We start from the raw sequence: 14,867 nt of genomic DNA on the forward strand, positions 1-14,867 counted from the left end.
ATACACACACACACTGCCTGACCAACTTAATCCCTATCTCAAGGATTGTTCATTTCTGTTCATGAATCTCATATTATGTTTGTAACAATTTAGCAATTACAGGATTTTGATATTTGATAAGGAGAGCTTTTGTTTTATTTTTGTTTTTTGACTAGTTAGATTGGGATTCCAAAGATCTGAGAAGCATACTTTTAAAGTTCACTAGCAGAGAGTGACTATTTCCAAAGTTCTTGGTGATAAATGATTTATGAAGCAGGTATTCAATTTCAAGATGTAAAATAATAGTGTATGTTAGGGAGGGGAGACTGTTGTCATATAAGTAGACATATTTTCCTTCCTTTTTTTTCTCTATGAAGTCTTATTTTAAAAAGTAAAATTGGAATTCCTATAAAGAACACTGTGAATTTTCTTCTCTATAAGAAACAATTAAATACTTTGTAAATAGAGGCAACTTCATGGAATAACAGATGTTTTATGTGAAGATATAAAACTGAACCTGACTATAATGAGAAGTGTGTGCACAAGTAGTAAAAGAAAAGTTGAAAGTTGGAAACTCAGTGAGATATATCTGCTTGATTCCAGTATTTTTCTACAAGGCAGACTAGTTTCTCAGAGGTTTCCCTGGTTCACTGATCACCCAGAAGTGTCATAGCAGTTAAGAAAGTCTTTCCATTAGATAATGAATTATGAAATATGGCTCATGCTGGAAAAGCCAGTCATCTGCTGATGTCATGCTGATTCTAACCAATCCCAAACAAAGCCCCAGCCCTCTTCTGTTTGAGTGGTACCAATGTGTGAGTGTACAAATAAGTAGTACAGTATAAAACTTCACAGTGCCAATACCATGAAGAGGAACTCGGACAGCTCTTTTCACATGCCACAGGAGTCTGCTGGTGAAAGAGAGAGGACTGGAAAGGTAATGCTTTTTTAACTCTTACTTCTGGGCTACTTATAAATTCAGTGTCAGGATGGTCAGAAGAAATTTTACAACTTATTGACACTTGGAGAACATGGTGATATGTACTTTTATAAGTTATTCAGGCAGATTAATACAGCTTTAATCGTAGGGCAAGCGAATGGATTATGTGTTGACACAACCCATTCAGCACATATATACAAGTAAATATGCATGAGAGAAAGCTATTTTTAAGAGTTACATTCAGAACTGTAAATTCAGGAAACACCACATACTCACATACAGAGAGAATCCAAATACTGGTAAGTTGCAATTATCTAAATGCTAGCATTAGAACTGTTGAATAGTTTGGAGTCATTCAACTTTTAGTTGTATTTTAGCCTCTCTTGAATAAATCTGCTGGACTACAAAATAATTTGCTTATGGCATATTTGTGGCCAACTCAGTAGACTGTGTTAAGTATTATATTTCAAAGATGTTTTATTAACCAAATTATACACAACCAAATATGACACAAATGCTTCTCTCTTCCCCATTTTCTTTCACTATCCCCCATTTAAATTTTTTTTTACTTTTTAGGAGTTATTGGCACAGTCTTAACAGTAATAGCTGAGTGATTGATGTTTCTGGAGATGAAATCCTAAAGGTAATAGGTGGTTCATAACAGAGAAAGTCTTGCAAGGAGTTGTTTTGGAACATGGGGACTCAATATACTGCTCAGAGCAGCTTTGTAACCTGGTCAAACTGCAATTGTAACTTAGTGTCACATTATTCTCACTCTCTTCCTCCTTGTCCTCAGATATTATGCTTGTAGTAATGATATTTATTAACTTTTTCAGCCAAACTGCACTGCTTGAGTACAAATCTCTGAACACACTTGGTGTCAGATATAAGCTAACTGTATCTACAGAAACTGAGAGGGCTATGTGTGGGAAAGAAAGGGAGAGAGAAGGAAAGCTTTAACAGATGGACCTCTTAAAGATACTTCTGCAAGATAAAAGCAATAAGACAGACAATTTTAAAAAAGGGGGGTAGGAATAAATGCAGAAAGGCATTGTTTAAAAATTTACATTTTTCTTTTTCTGTGAACATTGAAATCTATGAGGATTTCATCTGTGTTCTTCCTTTGCCTGAAGAAGCAGCTGAACACAGTGGTATGGGACAGGATAGAGGACCCCCTGGAAAAAACTACCACAATACAGAGAAAATGTCTTGCCAATATATTCTAGAGGTTCTTTTCCTCACAGGCATGCATTATTTGGTATAAAATAATATGGGAAAGACCAAATAAATTGTGCATTTTGTCTGTGAAGTCAGAGCAAATGATGATAGCTTTAATTTGTGAGTGTGGTGTGCGGGAAGGGCAGAAGGGGGCGGCGGCCATGGAGAGGGAAAGAGCTTCCTATGACAGGAGCAAGTAAAACACTGCCTGCCTGCCTGTGGATCTTTTAATACCCTGCAGCATTTTGCAATTGGGAAAAGTAGAGTGTATTATGTGACCCCAAACAAAAGTTCTATTGCGCTCCCCTTAGATCGCCTGCCAGTGGCGAAGACCCTGAGCATTTAAATATGAATGAATGGGGGAAAAGGCAAGTCTCCCAGATTCCCTGTGGCCAGAAGAACTGGCTGGCCCCAGCAGCCCCTGGGCCCCTAGCCCCTCTTCCCAGCCCCCACTACCTGTCAGAAACCTTCCGGGAAGGAGTGCCACCTTCCAGACTGGTGGGCATCTGGTCACCTCCGGCTGTAGCTAGGGGCAGACTTTTTCAACGCGGTCATCCCTGTTGATTGAGACTGTGTGCATTTATTTGGGGTTTTCTTTCCCCTCCAAAAGAGGAAGAAGGTGAAGTAAGGGTACTGAAGAGAGAAAGAGGGAAGGAATAAAAGGGAAGTCGAACAAAATTAGGAGAATTTCTTCTAGAAGGGAAAGTAGAACTCCCAAGAATGGTGATATTTGAAAAGAGGTGTGTGTGAGGGAGCAATGAGCAGAAGGAAAGCAGCCTGTCAGAAAACGGGCTGTCCCTCCCCTTCCTAATCACAGCCTTTACTCACAGACAAACTCCCTCCCTCTTCCATTCACTCACTCACTTAGGGCCAATCGTTCTCTCTCTCTCTCTCTCTCTCTCTCTCTCTCTCTCTCCTCTCTCTCTCTCTTTCTCTCCCTCCCTTCTCCCTCCCTCCCTCTCTCATCTCCCTCTCCCCCTCTCTCCCTCTCTTTTTCTCCCCCCTCTCTTCTTTCCCTGTCTCTCTCTCCCTCCCATCCTCTCTCTGTCTCTGTCTGTCTGCCCCCCACCCTCTCCCTCCCTCCCTCCCTCTCTCTCCCTCCCTCTCTCCTTTCCTCCCTCCTCTCTTACTCGGAGACAGTCAGAACTCTCCTCCCTGACAGCCACAAACCTACAGCACAGACTGCATTCAGAGAGGGAACCTGCAAACAAAACTTCACAGAAAACTTTTTGTTCTTGTTCCAGAGAATTTGCTGAAGAGGAGAAGGAAAAAAAAAAAATTCCCCCCCCCCAAAAAAAAAACCTGTGCGTGAGGGGGGAGGAAAAGCAGGGCCTTTTAAAAAGGCAATCACAACAACTTTTGCTGCCAGGATGCCCTTGCTTTGGCTGAGAGGATTTTTGTTGGCGAGTTGCTGGATTATAGTAAGGAGTTCCCCGACCCCAGGATCCGAGGGGCAAAGTGCAGCCCCTGACTGCCCATCCTGTGCGCTGGCCACTCTCCCAAAGGATGTACCCAACCCTCAGCCGGAGATGGTGGAGGCCGTCAAGAAGCACATTTTAAACATGCTGCACTTGAAGAAGAGACCCGATGTCACCCAGCCTGTGCCCAAGGCGGCGCTTCTGAATGCTATCAGAAAGCTTCATGTGGGCAAAGTGGGGGAAAACGGGTTTGTGGAGATAGAGGACGACATCGGAAGGAGAGCAGAAATGAATGAACTTATGGAGCAGACTTCAGAAATCATCACGTTCGCAGAATCAGGTCGGTGCTGGCATTGGGGGGTGCTATGGGAGAATGCATTTTTTTTTTTTTTTGACAGTCCTGGTAGGAACTTCTTTCCCTCCATCTGTAAACTGTCTGGAAGGTCATTAGTTATTAGGTGGCCATAGCTGATGGAGAGAGAGGAGGTCAGGGAGGGGGAGAGGACCTCACAGAAAGGGAATTTTTGGTGGAGTCCTGGCTGGAGGTGACTAGCTTATACTTGCTAAACTCATCTGGTCACACCAGGCAGAAACTCCAGGGGTCAAGCTGGAGCTAGAAGTCAGATTACTAGGGGCTCCTTCACCCTGCCTTGGAATCCAGATCTGAGCAGCCTGAAGAAAGCCTGGGTATTTGGGGGTGCTAGGGTAGGAAGGAGAGCCAAGGAGGCTTCAGGACCCTATCTAAAGTTTTTATTGGGGGTGGGGGAATGCTCCATCCTTCAGGGTAGAATGGCACAGATGAAGTCATTGTCTTTAAACAAACCTTCCCTTTAAAAGTCCAATCAGGGGCCTCCTCAGAGAAGCAGGGCAAGTTTATTAATGACAGTCATTTTTACCTTTAGAAACTATAAGTACACGGGCATCAGATTCTAAGCAGTTTAGGAGTTTGGGGGACAGTTGGCTTGGGACCAGCAGTCAGTCACTTTGGGGACACTGACTTTTGCTCTCTGAACCAAAAAACAAAAAACAAAGAGTTTTGTTCTCTGTAAAGTTACTAAGAGCTCGCTGCCAAGGAATGCAACCTTGACAAAGTGCTCTCAGATACTACACTGAACTCTCACTCAAGCCTTAAGAGAAAGAACTTTAATCATAGATCCTAATCACTGGCTTAGGAACACACTAACCTGTTGCTGGATAGAAAGTACCTGTCAAAAGTGCGGGCTGTAGACCTGGAGTCAGGTTATTTTTAGTTAGTGACACAGATCTTTTCGCATGCCTACAAGTCTCTGCACGTCCAGGCACACAGATGTGTTAATGCCGTGTTACTTTCATGGTAATGCCAGGCTAAAGAATTTATCCCTTGCCAAAACCATTTGAAAGGAATGCCATTGTTTTGTTTGGTAGAACATATGGCCAGTAAAGTATGTGCAGGGACTCCCAGCATTTTTGTTTAAAAGTTTTCCGCAGCAGTATAAACAATTAAGGCAACACTCAGAATTTCCAATCCTAAAAACCTGTTGACTCAGACATTCTGTTTTCGAAAAACCATGTTAGACCTGGGCATCATTCTGGGGGATCAGAGAGAACCCCTGGCTTTAGAAACCGTGATGTCTTGCTAGCTTCCGGGCTGGGTTGGACAATTTAGCTCTTTCACCAGAAGTTTGTCTCTCTTCAGAAGGTTTTGGGAGTTTCATTCCCTGAAGCTCTTTCTCAATGCTTTCCCAAAGGACATGATTATCATGACTTTATCCTTCTGAAGCATACTGAAGACAAAAGTCAGGTTGGAGCTTTTAGGTTGCCATTTAATTGTTCTCAACCTTTCCTGGTGACAAAGTAGAAGAGAAAGTGCTTAGAACACTGATGCTTTTGCAGGGACTGACTTCCAGAGGTCCAAAGGTCTGCTCTCTCTCTTGACACAAAGGGACACTGTTCATGTTCTTTCATCGCTTCCCATCCATGGTCACCTTCACTGCAGCTTCTCTTCAACTGCCATTACCTGCATCACATGACTAAGAACACCTACGCCATTGAGCGCTTGTCATATACACCTGAAGCTAGCAATATGCCCCTATTTCTAACATCTGAGGTGTAGCAAATCATTCTCCTGCCAGTGAGCAGTTTTGCAGTGAAATAATTTGACCATTTGCATACTTTCTTACCATCTTCATCTTTGTGCCAGTTTGGTTTTTTTCCCCCAATTATATAAAAGCTTGTCAATTTTAAATTTATCTGTTAGGTATTTAGTTGGAAAAATTGGGCCTTTTTTTTTTCTTTTAGTAAAGGTGAATCATTTGACTCACTATTTATTGAAGTTCAAGGTTTGCAGTGGAAAATTGGTTGAATCTACAACAGTTGCTAAATTCATAGGAAAAGTCTATTCCACTTGCTTATTTTTTCTCATCTGAGAAGTTTCGCACATCAACTTCAAGTTGATTTACTACAACTTCCCAAATTTAGTGATTGTTGTATGGATAACCTATTCAACAAATAGAGTGTCCTGTGTGCATTCTGTTGCTGATTTTGCTAACCTAGGAAATTCTTCCTTCATCAGAATGTTTGTAGTAAATATATAAAAATGTCTTGTTAATTTTGTAATAATTGTTTTAATAATCAAACTACATCAAAACTCAAGATTTGGGGAGAACAGCAAAGGACCTTCATTTTTTCTTTTCTTTATAAACTGTTTTCTGTGGGAAATAATCCATTCAGTAAGTGCTGCCTTGCGGCCTCACACATGGCACAGATGCGCCTTTCAACCACAAGGTCTCTCGATTTGGAAATATATGTGGCATTTTTACCTCTGTTCTGCTTGATGGTTGAATAAAGCCAAGGCATGGTCACAGTACTTGAAGCACTCCAAAACCTCACGTGCCTGAAATTCTGAACTGTGCCATTGTGCACAGGTGGAAAGGGCCCCCATCTTTGTAAAGTAGATTTGAATTGTTGAGTAAGTGATGAGGAATCCCTGTGTCTCTAAATTTTTGTAAACACATAAAATATATTTCCTTTTTTTTTTACATAAAAGTTTAGCACTCAAGATTGCTTAACAGTGTTATTACAGTTTTTGTTTGGCTATTACAGAGTAATTTGTTTTTACCTTAAGACCTTAAGGGAAAGGAAGAAGGGATAGACAGAGCCAAACCAGTTATCACCATAATTGTCAATGAAGCTAAAATCAGTGAGCTTCTTGACTGTTAATTCTTATTTGATCTTAGTTTGATTTATAAAAAAACCGGTCAGTTAATATATAATAGCACTGTCATTGAGTTTCCATATACTGCTTAATGTATATACTGACCTTGTTCATTCATTTAGCAAATGACAACACTTCTTGAAGAAAGAATAGGGAAAGACAAGTGAAACACCAAGAATTGGAAAACACTCATACAGCCTAACCATTGTTGAAAGCAACGCACCTACCCTCCTGGAGGATACTAGTTAGAGATTTTAGTTAGAAATACATTTCCCAAACAGCATTAAAGAAGGCTTGCTTGGATGGTTAGGAAGCCAGCGCAAGGTGGAGTTGACTCCATGTATTCCACTCCAGTCTTTTGAACTTGCCAGTGATTACCCCTCACTGAAGGGTGCCTTTAGGGGCTTTCTTCTCAGAATAATAGGAAATTATTGGCCACAAGAGGGCGCATTCCAAAGACTTTTGCTTCTTTCTAGCTAATCTAGGGAAATGCTGCTTCTTTCTAGCTAATCTAGGGAAATGCAACTTCACCTACTGGAAACCCCAGTCTGTCACACCCTAATCTTTCTGATTATCAGTTTTCTTCTTCTCCTTCTTCTCATCACCCCCCGAAAGTCAGGATTTATTGGATGGAAGGAGCATAACTACCTATAATACATAAAATGAGACAGCAGGAAAGGAAATGGGAATTTTTGTGATACATGGGAACATTCTGGAGCTCTGTGGAAGACAAGAGCAATGGTAAATTTCAGAAGCAAACAAAGCAGAGAAATGTGACCATGAATCACCAGCAATATTGATTTGCTCACCCATCTCTCCCTAATACAGTTGTCTGGGCTTTTCCCAAAAATGCCTTCCGTCTTCCCTGATTGTTGCTGCCTACATTATCTGCCTAATCAACGCTTTTACTAGCCATAAATGACTAGTGACTCCCAACAGGGAGAAAATGCTATTTGTTTAACACCTTGTGGGAACATGGTGTGCCACTTCAGAGCATGCATTTGTTTCCAAACTGGGACTGTGGAGGGAAATGGTGGAGAAAAGATAGGAAAAGAGATGCAGTGGTTTAGGCCTGTGAAGTAACTGTATTTGAGGAGATCGGCGGACGTGTCAGGGTAGACACTGAGTTTTAATGTTTGGAGAACTGGGAGTAATACCTTCCCAGGCACTTTTTGTGAAAACACATATTTGGCTTGGCCCCTCTTCCCCTAAGATATACTCTAGCATGATCTCCTAGCTGCAGTGTAGATTCTTCATACTCAACTGGCTCACAGCTCTGAAATCTAGTGTAAAAGTTCTCAGGAACTTTGGAAGAAATTTCTGAAATCCTGTGGCTTGAACTTTAAGATTTTTTTTCTACTTCTAAGAATCTAAAACCTCTCTCTCTAAATATTTAACCTTCATTTTCATCACCATTTAAATGGAAGATGCAGGAATCTGGCTAAGCATTTACAATCTAATAGCAGAGCCTAAGAAAAATATTAAGACTCACAGGAATCAAGCAAGGTCATTTTAGGTTTATTACAGGCAGGACCCTTTATTGTAGGTTAAAGGAGGAATAACCTGTAATAGCTCATTGGTCACCTTATGCAGAAATCCATGAACACAGTGCAGATGCAGAGTAAGTGGCTCCCAAGAACACACACAGTCTGAAAGGTCCTGCTGCAGGTCCCTACCAGGGAATGTGCCTCAGCTAGGACACCTTAGTGCCCTAGCGAAGAGAATAGAAACTCAGGCAAACAGTCTCACTTCACTGCAAGTCTCTCCCCACCCCGTGATGCGTCTCCATCCTTTATGTACAACAAGGCTTTGCGTATTAACATTAGAGACATAATTTGTGCCGGTATTGAAAGGGCAGCATACTTTAAGCAGGACCCTGGTGAGGAAAACAAAACAAAACCAAAACCTGAACACTAAAGTACATGGCTCATTTCATTGCAAATATTCATACGCCCACAAAGCTGAGCTGCTGGACCCTGGGAAGAGGAGCATTTTACATCCTACAGTGGGAGCAGGGAAGCACCAGAGCTGGCTGCTTAACCCTCATCAGCTAGCCTCCTTGACTGAGTCGCTAAGACCATTCCAAAAGAATTCTGAAAGTAAAGGCAAACTGGCTTCCAGGTGTTTTTACTTCCAGCTTTTACAGCCTTTCCTCTGTGCTTCCCTCCTGCCCAGAAACATTTCAAAGGTGCCCCCTGTAAGGTGCGAAATCCCTCCTGCACATCTCTATGTGCTTCTCACCCTTTGTTGTATGTCCACCAAGCTCACAGAGGTTGAAGTGATGAAATATTATCACCCACATGGGTTTGCGTGGGACTTTCTTAGTGAATTACTCAGGCAAGCAGGCTGTGATACAAGCCTTGCTCACAAGGCTTGGGAAGGAAAAAATAGCACAAAAGATGAAAAAAAATATTGTCAGAGAGTAGGTAATGAAAAGTTAGCAAAGCCACCCGCTGCATCTAGTTAGCTAGGTAACAGTGTAGGCATTAGTGCGCACCTGGATAAACTATGCTGTACCTGCTCACAGAGCATCATGGGAAGGCTTCCATTTCAGGATTTTAGAGCAAGAGATTTTTAAGTCAAATCTGAAACTGATTAGTAATTGATCCAAACACTTCAGCCTTAGGCAACCTTCTTTTCTTAGAGATTTAAGATTAGAACATCCTGAAAGCATCACTGCAGTATAGCAATCAGATCTCAGGCAACATACAGATAAAGGGAATATAACGAAGTGACTAGTTATATTTTTGCACACCCGTGAAATTTGAGGGTTGTAATATCCTTTTGAAACCTACAGCCCTCCCTGATCAATATTAATCTCATCTCAGTTTCTGGCTGCTTCGTTCTCCCCACCCCCTTTGCAATGAAAGCTAACTGTAAAAGAAAAGAATATGCACTGCTTATTAAGTCAGAATACAATAGAACTTTTAAAATGTACCTGCATATAAGGTAGACATTAGGAAGACTTGAATCTCTTTCTTCCCCCTGTCCTCCTGAGCTTTATGGCAACAGCATTTTCATGAAATTGGATCTCAGTTTTATTTTTTTCTTGATAAATTATCATGCAATATACAAATAGCAGTTCCAGAAATGGACACCAGGAGAAGGAGGCGACAGGCATGTCAATTAGTAGGGGGAAAATCCAAATGTCAGAAATATGGGGGAGAAATGTAGCCGGCAGGCAATGGATGCAGGCACAGGGAACAGAGTCTTTCAGCTGAGATAATTAAATGGATGCATAAATCAGTGCCGCGCTGCACCGCGATAAGCAGGCGATGCCATACAGTTAATTATCAGCCAGGACCAGGATGAAAGTCATTTTATGATGACTCTCTGATCCTAATATAACAGCACCTGACAGATTGAGCCCCCTCTAATGAGCACTCTCTTTGTACAATCCTCTCTCAGGAACACTAAATCATTTGCTTCCAAGTACAGCTGCCTGTGAAGGAGGGGTGGGGCTACATCATGCTTTAGAAACCTGCTCTGGTGAAATGAGGGGCTGTCCTGTAGGCTGTTCCTGGAAGCCAGGGGCCTTGGCCTGGTTGGCCCTTCCAAAGCCACTTGCCTGTGCTGTCACCTGGCCAAGTCATGGAACACCCCACCCTGCCCCCCAGCATCTGTGCACTTCTTTGCATCTGATTCGTGGGAGCCCACTGTGCACTATCTGTCAGCCCTGCCTCTGGAACCTGCCCCCCAGGACCATGCACGTACCTCTCCCTGGCCCCTCCTAGAGTGGGTAAAAGCCTAGCACACCGCCTGTGGGAAAGTTACCTGAAACCCAGAGAGCTCTAAGAGCCTGGGAGCCAGGCGGCTTCTCCTGTTTCACACCCTTTCCTAGAAAAACAAAACACAACTCTGTGCCCTCTGGCTTCTCTAATTTAGCAGCTACTATCTCTGTCTTGAGAGTGGCACCCTGTGTGGCATAGGGTTTCAGAAGCTGGCCAGCAAAGAGGCAGAAGGGAGAACAGCAGGTAGCTTGTTAACATTCTCTGTGGGGCAGGGCGGATGTGCCTGAGTGGAGGGAGCCTGCCTGCTCCTCCAGGCTGCTGTGTGGAGACTTGGGTGGCTTCCTGCAATTTTTTTTTCTCTGGTCTTGAAAGGACCCTACCACCTTAAAATCTGCTGATCATCATTTTAGACTTAAAGGACTAAACTCTCCTTCCCGGAATCTTAAAAAAATTTTTTTTTTTTTAAATCAGCAACAAAATCCAGCAACACTTAGCCAAGGGTAATACTGGGTGCACATTTTGAAAAAAGTCATCATACTTCCACTAAGCAAAAAACTAGTTTTCCCCCTCTTACTGCTTCCCACTCTGGTGATCTAATCATAAATCCAGCTTTATTATTCATTTCAGTTCTGCCAGAGACTAGAAGTCAAGGCAAAGGCACTTCCCTTACAACCACCACCACACACACGCACACACACACACACAGCCGCCACTGCCACCATGTCTCTGCCAGGGTCCTAGCAAGTTTACACAAAGATGCCAGAGAACCTATCCATGTCAGCCCTTTTTGGCCCTGGCCTCAGTGAATTTACCACTATCATAATCACAGTGTTCAGTATGTTAAATTAAGAACAGAATCTTCAGTGTGCAACACACAGAAAAGCCTGCCTTCTGCTGCAGAGCAGCTGAAACTGTGCCTAAAATTTATAGTACCGTAAACATCTCAGGGCTGAGAGTGATAAGTATGGCTGGATTTCCGTTAGCTATAGAAATCCAGGCAAGGAGACCCTCCTAGGGAGTTGCAAATTCTAAGATAAACTTCTTTAAGAAAGTTTTCAGATTTGTGCACAGGATGCCTGTGAGCCGGATAGTGGTAAGCAGTACATGCAGGGGGTGGTGGTGAAAAGAGGGTGTCTCTTCTACAGGCCACCATGTACTTGTACACCATGTGCTTTTACATGTGGGAAAAGCAGAAGTGAGGGAAATGTTTGATTTGTTCAAGAATTCTAGTCTGGACCCCTGCTTCTTAGTTAATGTTGTGTGAATAAGCATACAGGTGAGGTGCAGGTGCAAAAAGAGGGAAATACATGATATTCTGATTTTAGACTTAGGCAAGAATGACTGGTCCTGGAATCCAATTATGATGCAGGTATAGGGTTGCTCTAGTGAGTGCTCACTAAGCTTCTTTCTAAAAGGATAGACAGGCCTCCTGGTGGTACAAGGGTTTAAGTCTCAGCACCTTGAAGCTATATAAAGCCACTGCAACATGAGCTCAATGCCCAGCGAGGGATCTAACTCACATGGCACAGCAGGCCTCTCCTGTCTCACGCTCTGCTCCCCTCAGCAGCGGGTTTCATTAAATCTGCCTATTCTGTTCCCCACTCTGTCTCTGGTGAATCCTCTCACCACCCTCTGCATGTCTGGCCTGTGCCCAGTTCTTGTATGCATAAGTAAATAAATCTTTCAAAGAAAAAAGAAGGAAATAAAAATGGGGCATTCTGAGGTAGGAGGGGGTGCTCTTCATCTGATATAACTCAGGTTACTGATACCTTCACTTGTTCTTAAGTTATCAAGTAGTTGTTTCCTTTCTGCTAAACACAGGATTGATGACAGTGGTGGAGATAAACAGAACCACAGGTTGGGGCTGCTTAAATGGAACTGCTAGAGGTGGGCGGAGATGTCAGGTCAAGTTTCAGGGGGGCCTGTCTTCTGATCTAAAGGCTGAGGGTGGGGTGGTGTGGGCCCTGGAGTGGTCTGTCCCAAAAGAACAGATTGTTTTACTTCTTGGATGACCAAGGCTTCAAGTAAGCCCCTAGATCCAGACCACTGGGGCCAGGGACCACTGTGAGAGTTGGGGTCCAGGCAGCAGCAGCTCCTGCACAGCTCAGTTCTAGCTACTTTCAGTTTTATTCTGAGAGTAATAGGCAGTCAGCAAAGGGCTTTTAAAAGTGCACCACCTGGTCAGATCTGTCTTTGGGAAAGATTCCTCTAGCTGCTTAATGTAGAAATGATTGAGAGAGGTCTGGCCCCATGCTGAAGAGGCAAGGAAGAGATAAGGCTGTTGCAGTAACCCATGAAAAAACAAAAGCAGGTTGTGACAGGGAGAAAGCTAGGCTGTGAGTCCATGCCACAGAGACGGCCAGGGGCCACTATTTGCTTATTTATGTGGGAGCAACAGTGTTTTCACAGCTTGCTGTAGTTTACAATGTGTTTTTATTTATGTTATTTCATTTGATGCTTCCAAACCTGTGGCGTGGCAGGTCAAATGCCATGATGTCATTTCTATTTCATAGAAGATGAAGTTGAGACTAAGCAATGTGTCAGCAGACCCAGATCCCTGACACCCCTGTCACACTGAGACCTCGGCTCTCTTCTTTCTAGAGCAAGATTGCCAAACTTTTCCTGTAAAGGCCAGAGAGTAAATATTTTGAGATTTGTGGGGCAGAGTATCTCTGTTCACACCACCGTTCAAGCAGTGTGGTAGTTCACAAGCACACAGATGTGGCCTGTCAGGGAGTAAGCTGGTTATGGTAAAAAAAACCTTTACCTTTACTTTGGGGCCCTTCAGTTTACATTTCATATAATTTTCACATGTCACAAAATATGAATTTTCTTCTAGCATTTGAAAAATGACAAAAGCTATCCTTAAAAGCCATAGGCCAGAATTTATGACAGCTGTTGGAGGAAATGTTTGTCACCGAGGACCCCCGCTTGCCTGCAAGTAGGTGCAAATGCCAGGACTAATGGGTTTCCTTGTTCTCTCTTGTACTGTGTTCTTCAGGCACAGCCAAGAAGACGCTGCACTTTGAGATTTCCAAAGAAGGCAGTGACCTGTCAGTGGTGGAGCGTGCAGAAGTCTGGCTCTTCCTAAAAGTCCCCAAGGCCAACAGAAACAGGACCAAAGTCACCATCAATCTCTTTCAGCAGCAGAAGCGCCCACAGGGCAGCTTGGATGCAGGGGAAGAGGCAGAGGAGGTGGGGATCAAGGGGGAGAGGAGTGAACTGTTGATATCGGAAAAGGTGGTGGACGCGAGGAAGAGCACGTGGCACATCTTCCCTGTCTCCAGCAGCATCCAGCGGTTGTTGGACCAGGGCAAGAGCTCCCTGGACATTCGGATTGCGTGTGAGCAGTGCCACGAGACCGGCGCCAGCCTCGTACTCTTGGGCAAGAAAAAGAAGAAAGAAGAGGAGGGGGAAGGCAAGAAGAAGGACAAGAAGGATGGAGAAGGTGCAGGGGGAGATGAGGAGAAAGAGCAGTCCCACAGACCCTTCCTCATGCTGCAGGCCCGCCAGTCGGAAGACCACCCTCACCGGCGCCGGAGGCGCGGCTTGGAGTGTGACGGCAGGGTCAACATCTGCTGTAAGAAACAATTCTATGTTAGTTTCAAGGACATCGGCTGGAATGACTGGATCATTGCGCCCTCTGGCTACCACGCCAACTACTGCGAGGGTGAGTGCCCAAGCCACATAGCAGGCACGTCGGGGTCCTCCCTCTCCTTTCACTCGACGGTCATCAACCACTACCGCATGCGGGGCCACAGCCCCTTCGCCAACCTCAAGTCATGCTGTGTGCCCACCAAACTGAGACCCATGTCCATGCTGTACTATGATGATGGGCAGAACATCATCAAGAAGGACATTCAGAACATGATAGTGGAGGAGTGTGGGTGCTCATAGAGCACCCCGCCAGGGGGAAGGGAACAGAGTTGTCCAGAGAAGAAAGTGGCAAAATGAAGAGATTTTTAAGATTTCTGAATTAAACAACCAGAAAATTAGAAATTAAAAAAAACAAAAAACAAAAAATACACAAAAAAAAAAACTAAAAACAAAACCTGAGACAGATGAAGGAAGAAGTGAAAACATTTCTTAGACAGGGCTCAGAGATGAAGCATCAAAGGAGATGGGAATTGGGAGGGAAAGGGAGAACTATGTTCATTTCTTCCAAAACTGATGTGATAATGTCAGCTGATGGTTGCTTGATGGGAGTATTGTCCTCTCCTTTTCAGTCGCTTTTGGTGTGAGCCTCAAAGTCAACTTGTCTAGTCTGCAAGGATGTAGGCTAGCCCAACCCAAATAGCATCTAGAAAGCCATGAGTTTGAAAGGGCCAGTTATAGGCACTTTCCCACCCAGTTACCCAGGTCATAAGGTATATCTGTGGGACCCTCTC

At 43.6% G+C, this 14,867-nt stretch overlaps 1 protein-coding gene across 1 annotated transcript; it reads left to right on the forward strand.

The window, feature by feature from the left end:
* The first annotated feature begins 849 nt into the window (after positions 1 to 849).
* Positions 850 to 14,485, forward strand: INHBA (inhibin, beta A). The gene is made up of 3 exons (XM_004676652.2): positions 850 to 916; positions 3,382 to 3,895; positions 13,481 to 14,485. Exons 2-3 carry the CDS (start codon positions 3,508 to 3,510, stop codon positions 14,374 to 14,376), a joined length of 1,284 nt encoding a protein of 427 aa, XP_004676709.1. The 5' UTR covers positions 850 to 916; positions 3,382 to 3,507; the 3' UTR covers positions 14,377 to 14,485.
* Positions 14,486 to 14,867: the final 382 nt, after the last annotated feature.

This window comes from Condylura cristata, unplaced genomic scaffold (genome assembly GCF_000260355.1).
Source record: "Condylura cristata isolate star-nosed mole 26May11 unplaced genomic scaffold, ConCri1.0 scaffold00005, whole genome shotgun sequence".
In the NCBI taxonomy this organism is placed as follows: Eukaryota; Metazoa; Chordata; class Mammalia; order Eulipotyphla; family Talpidae; genus Condylura; species Condylura cristata.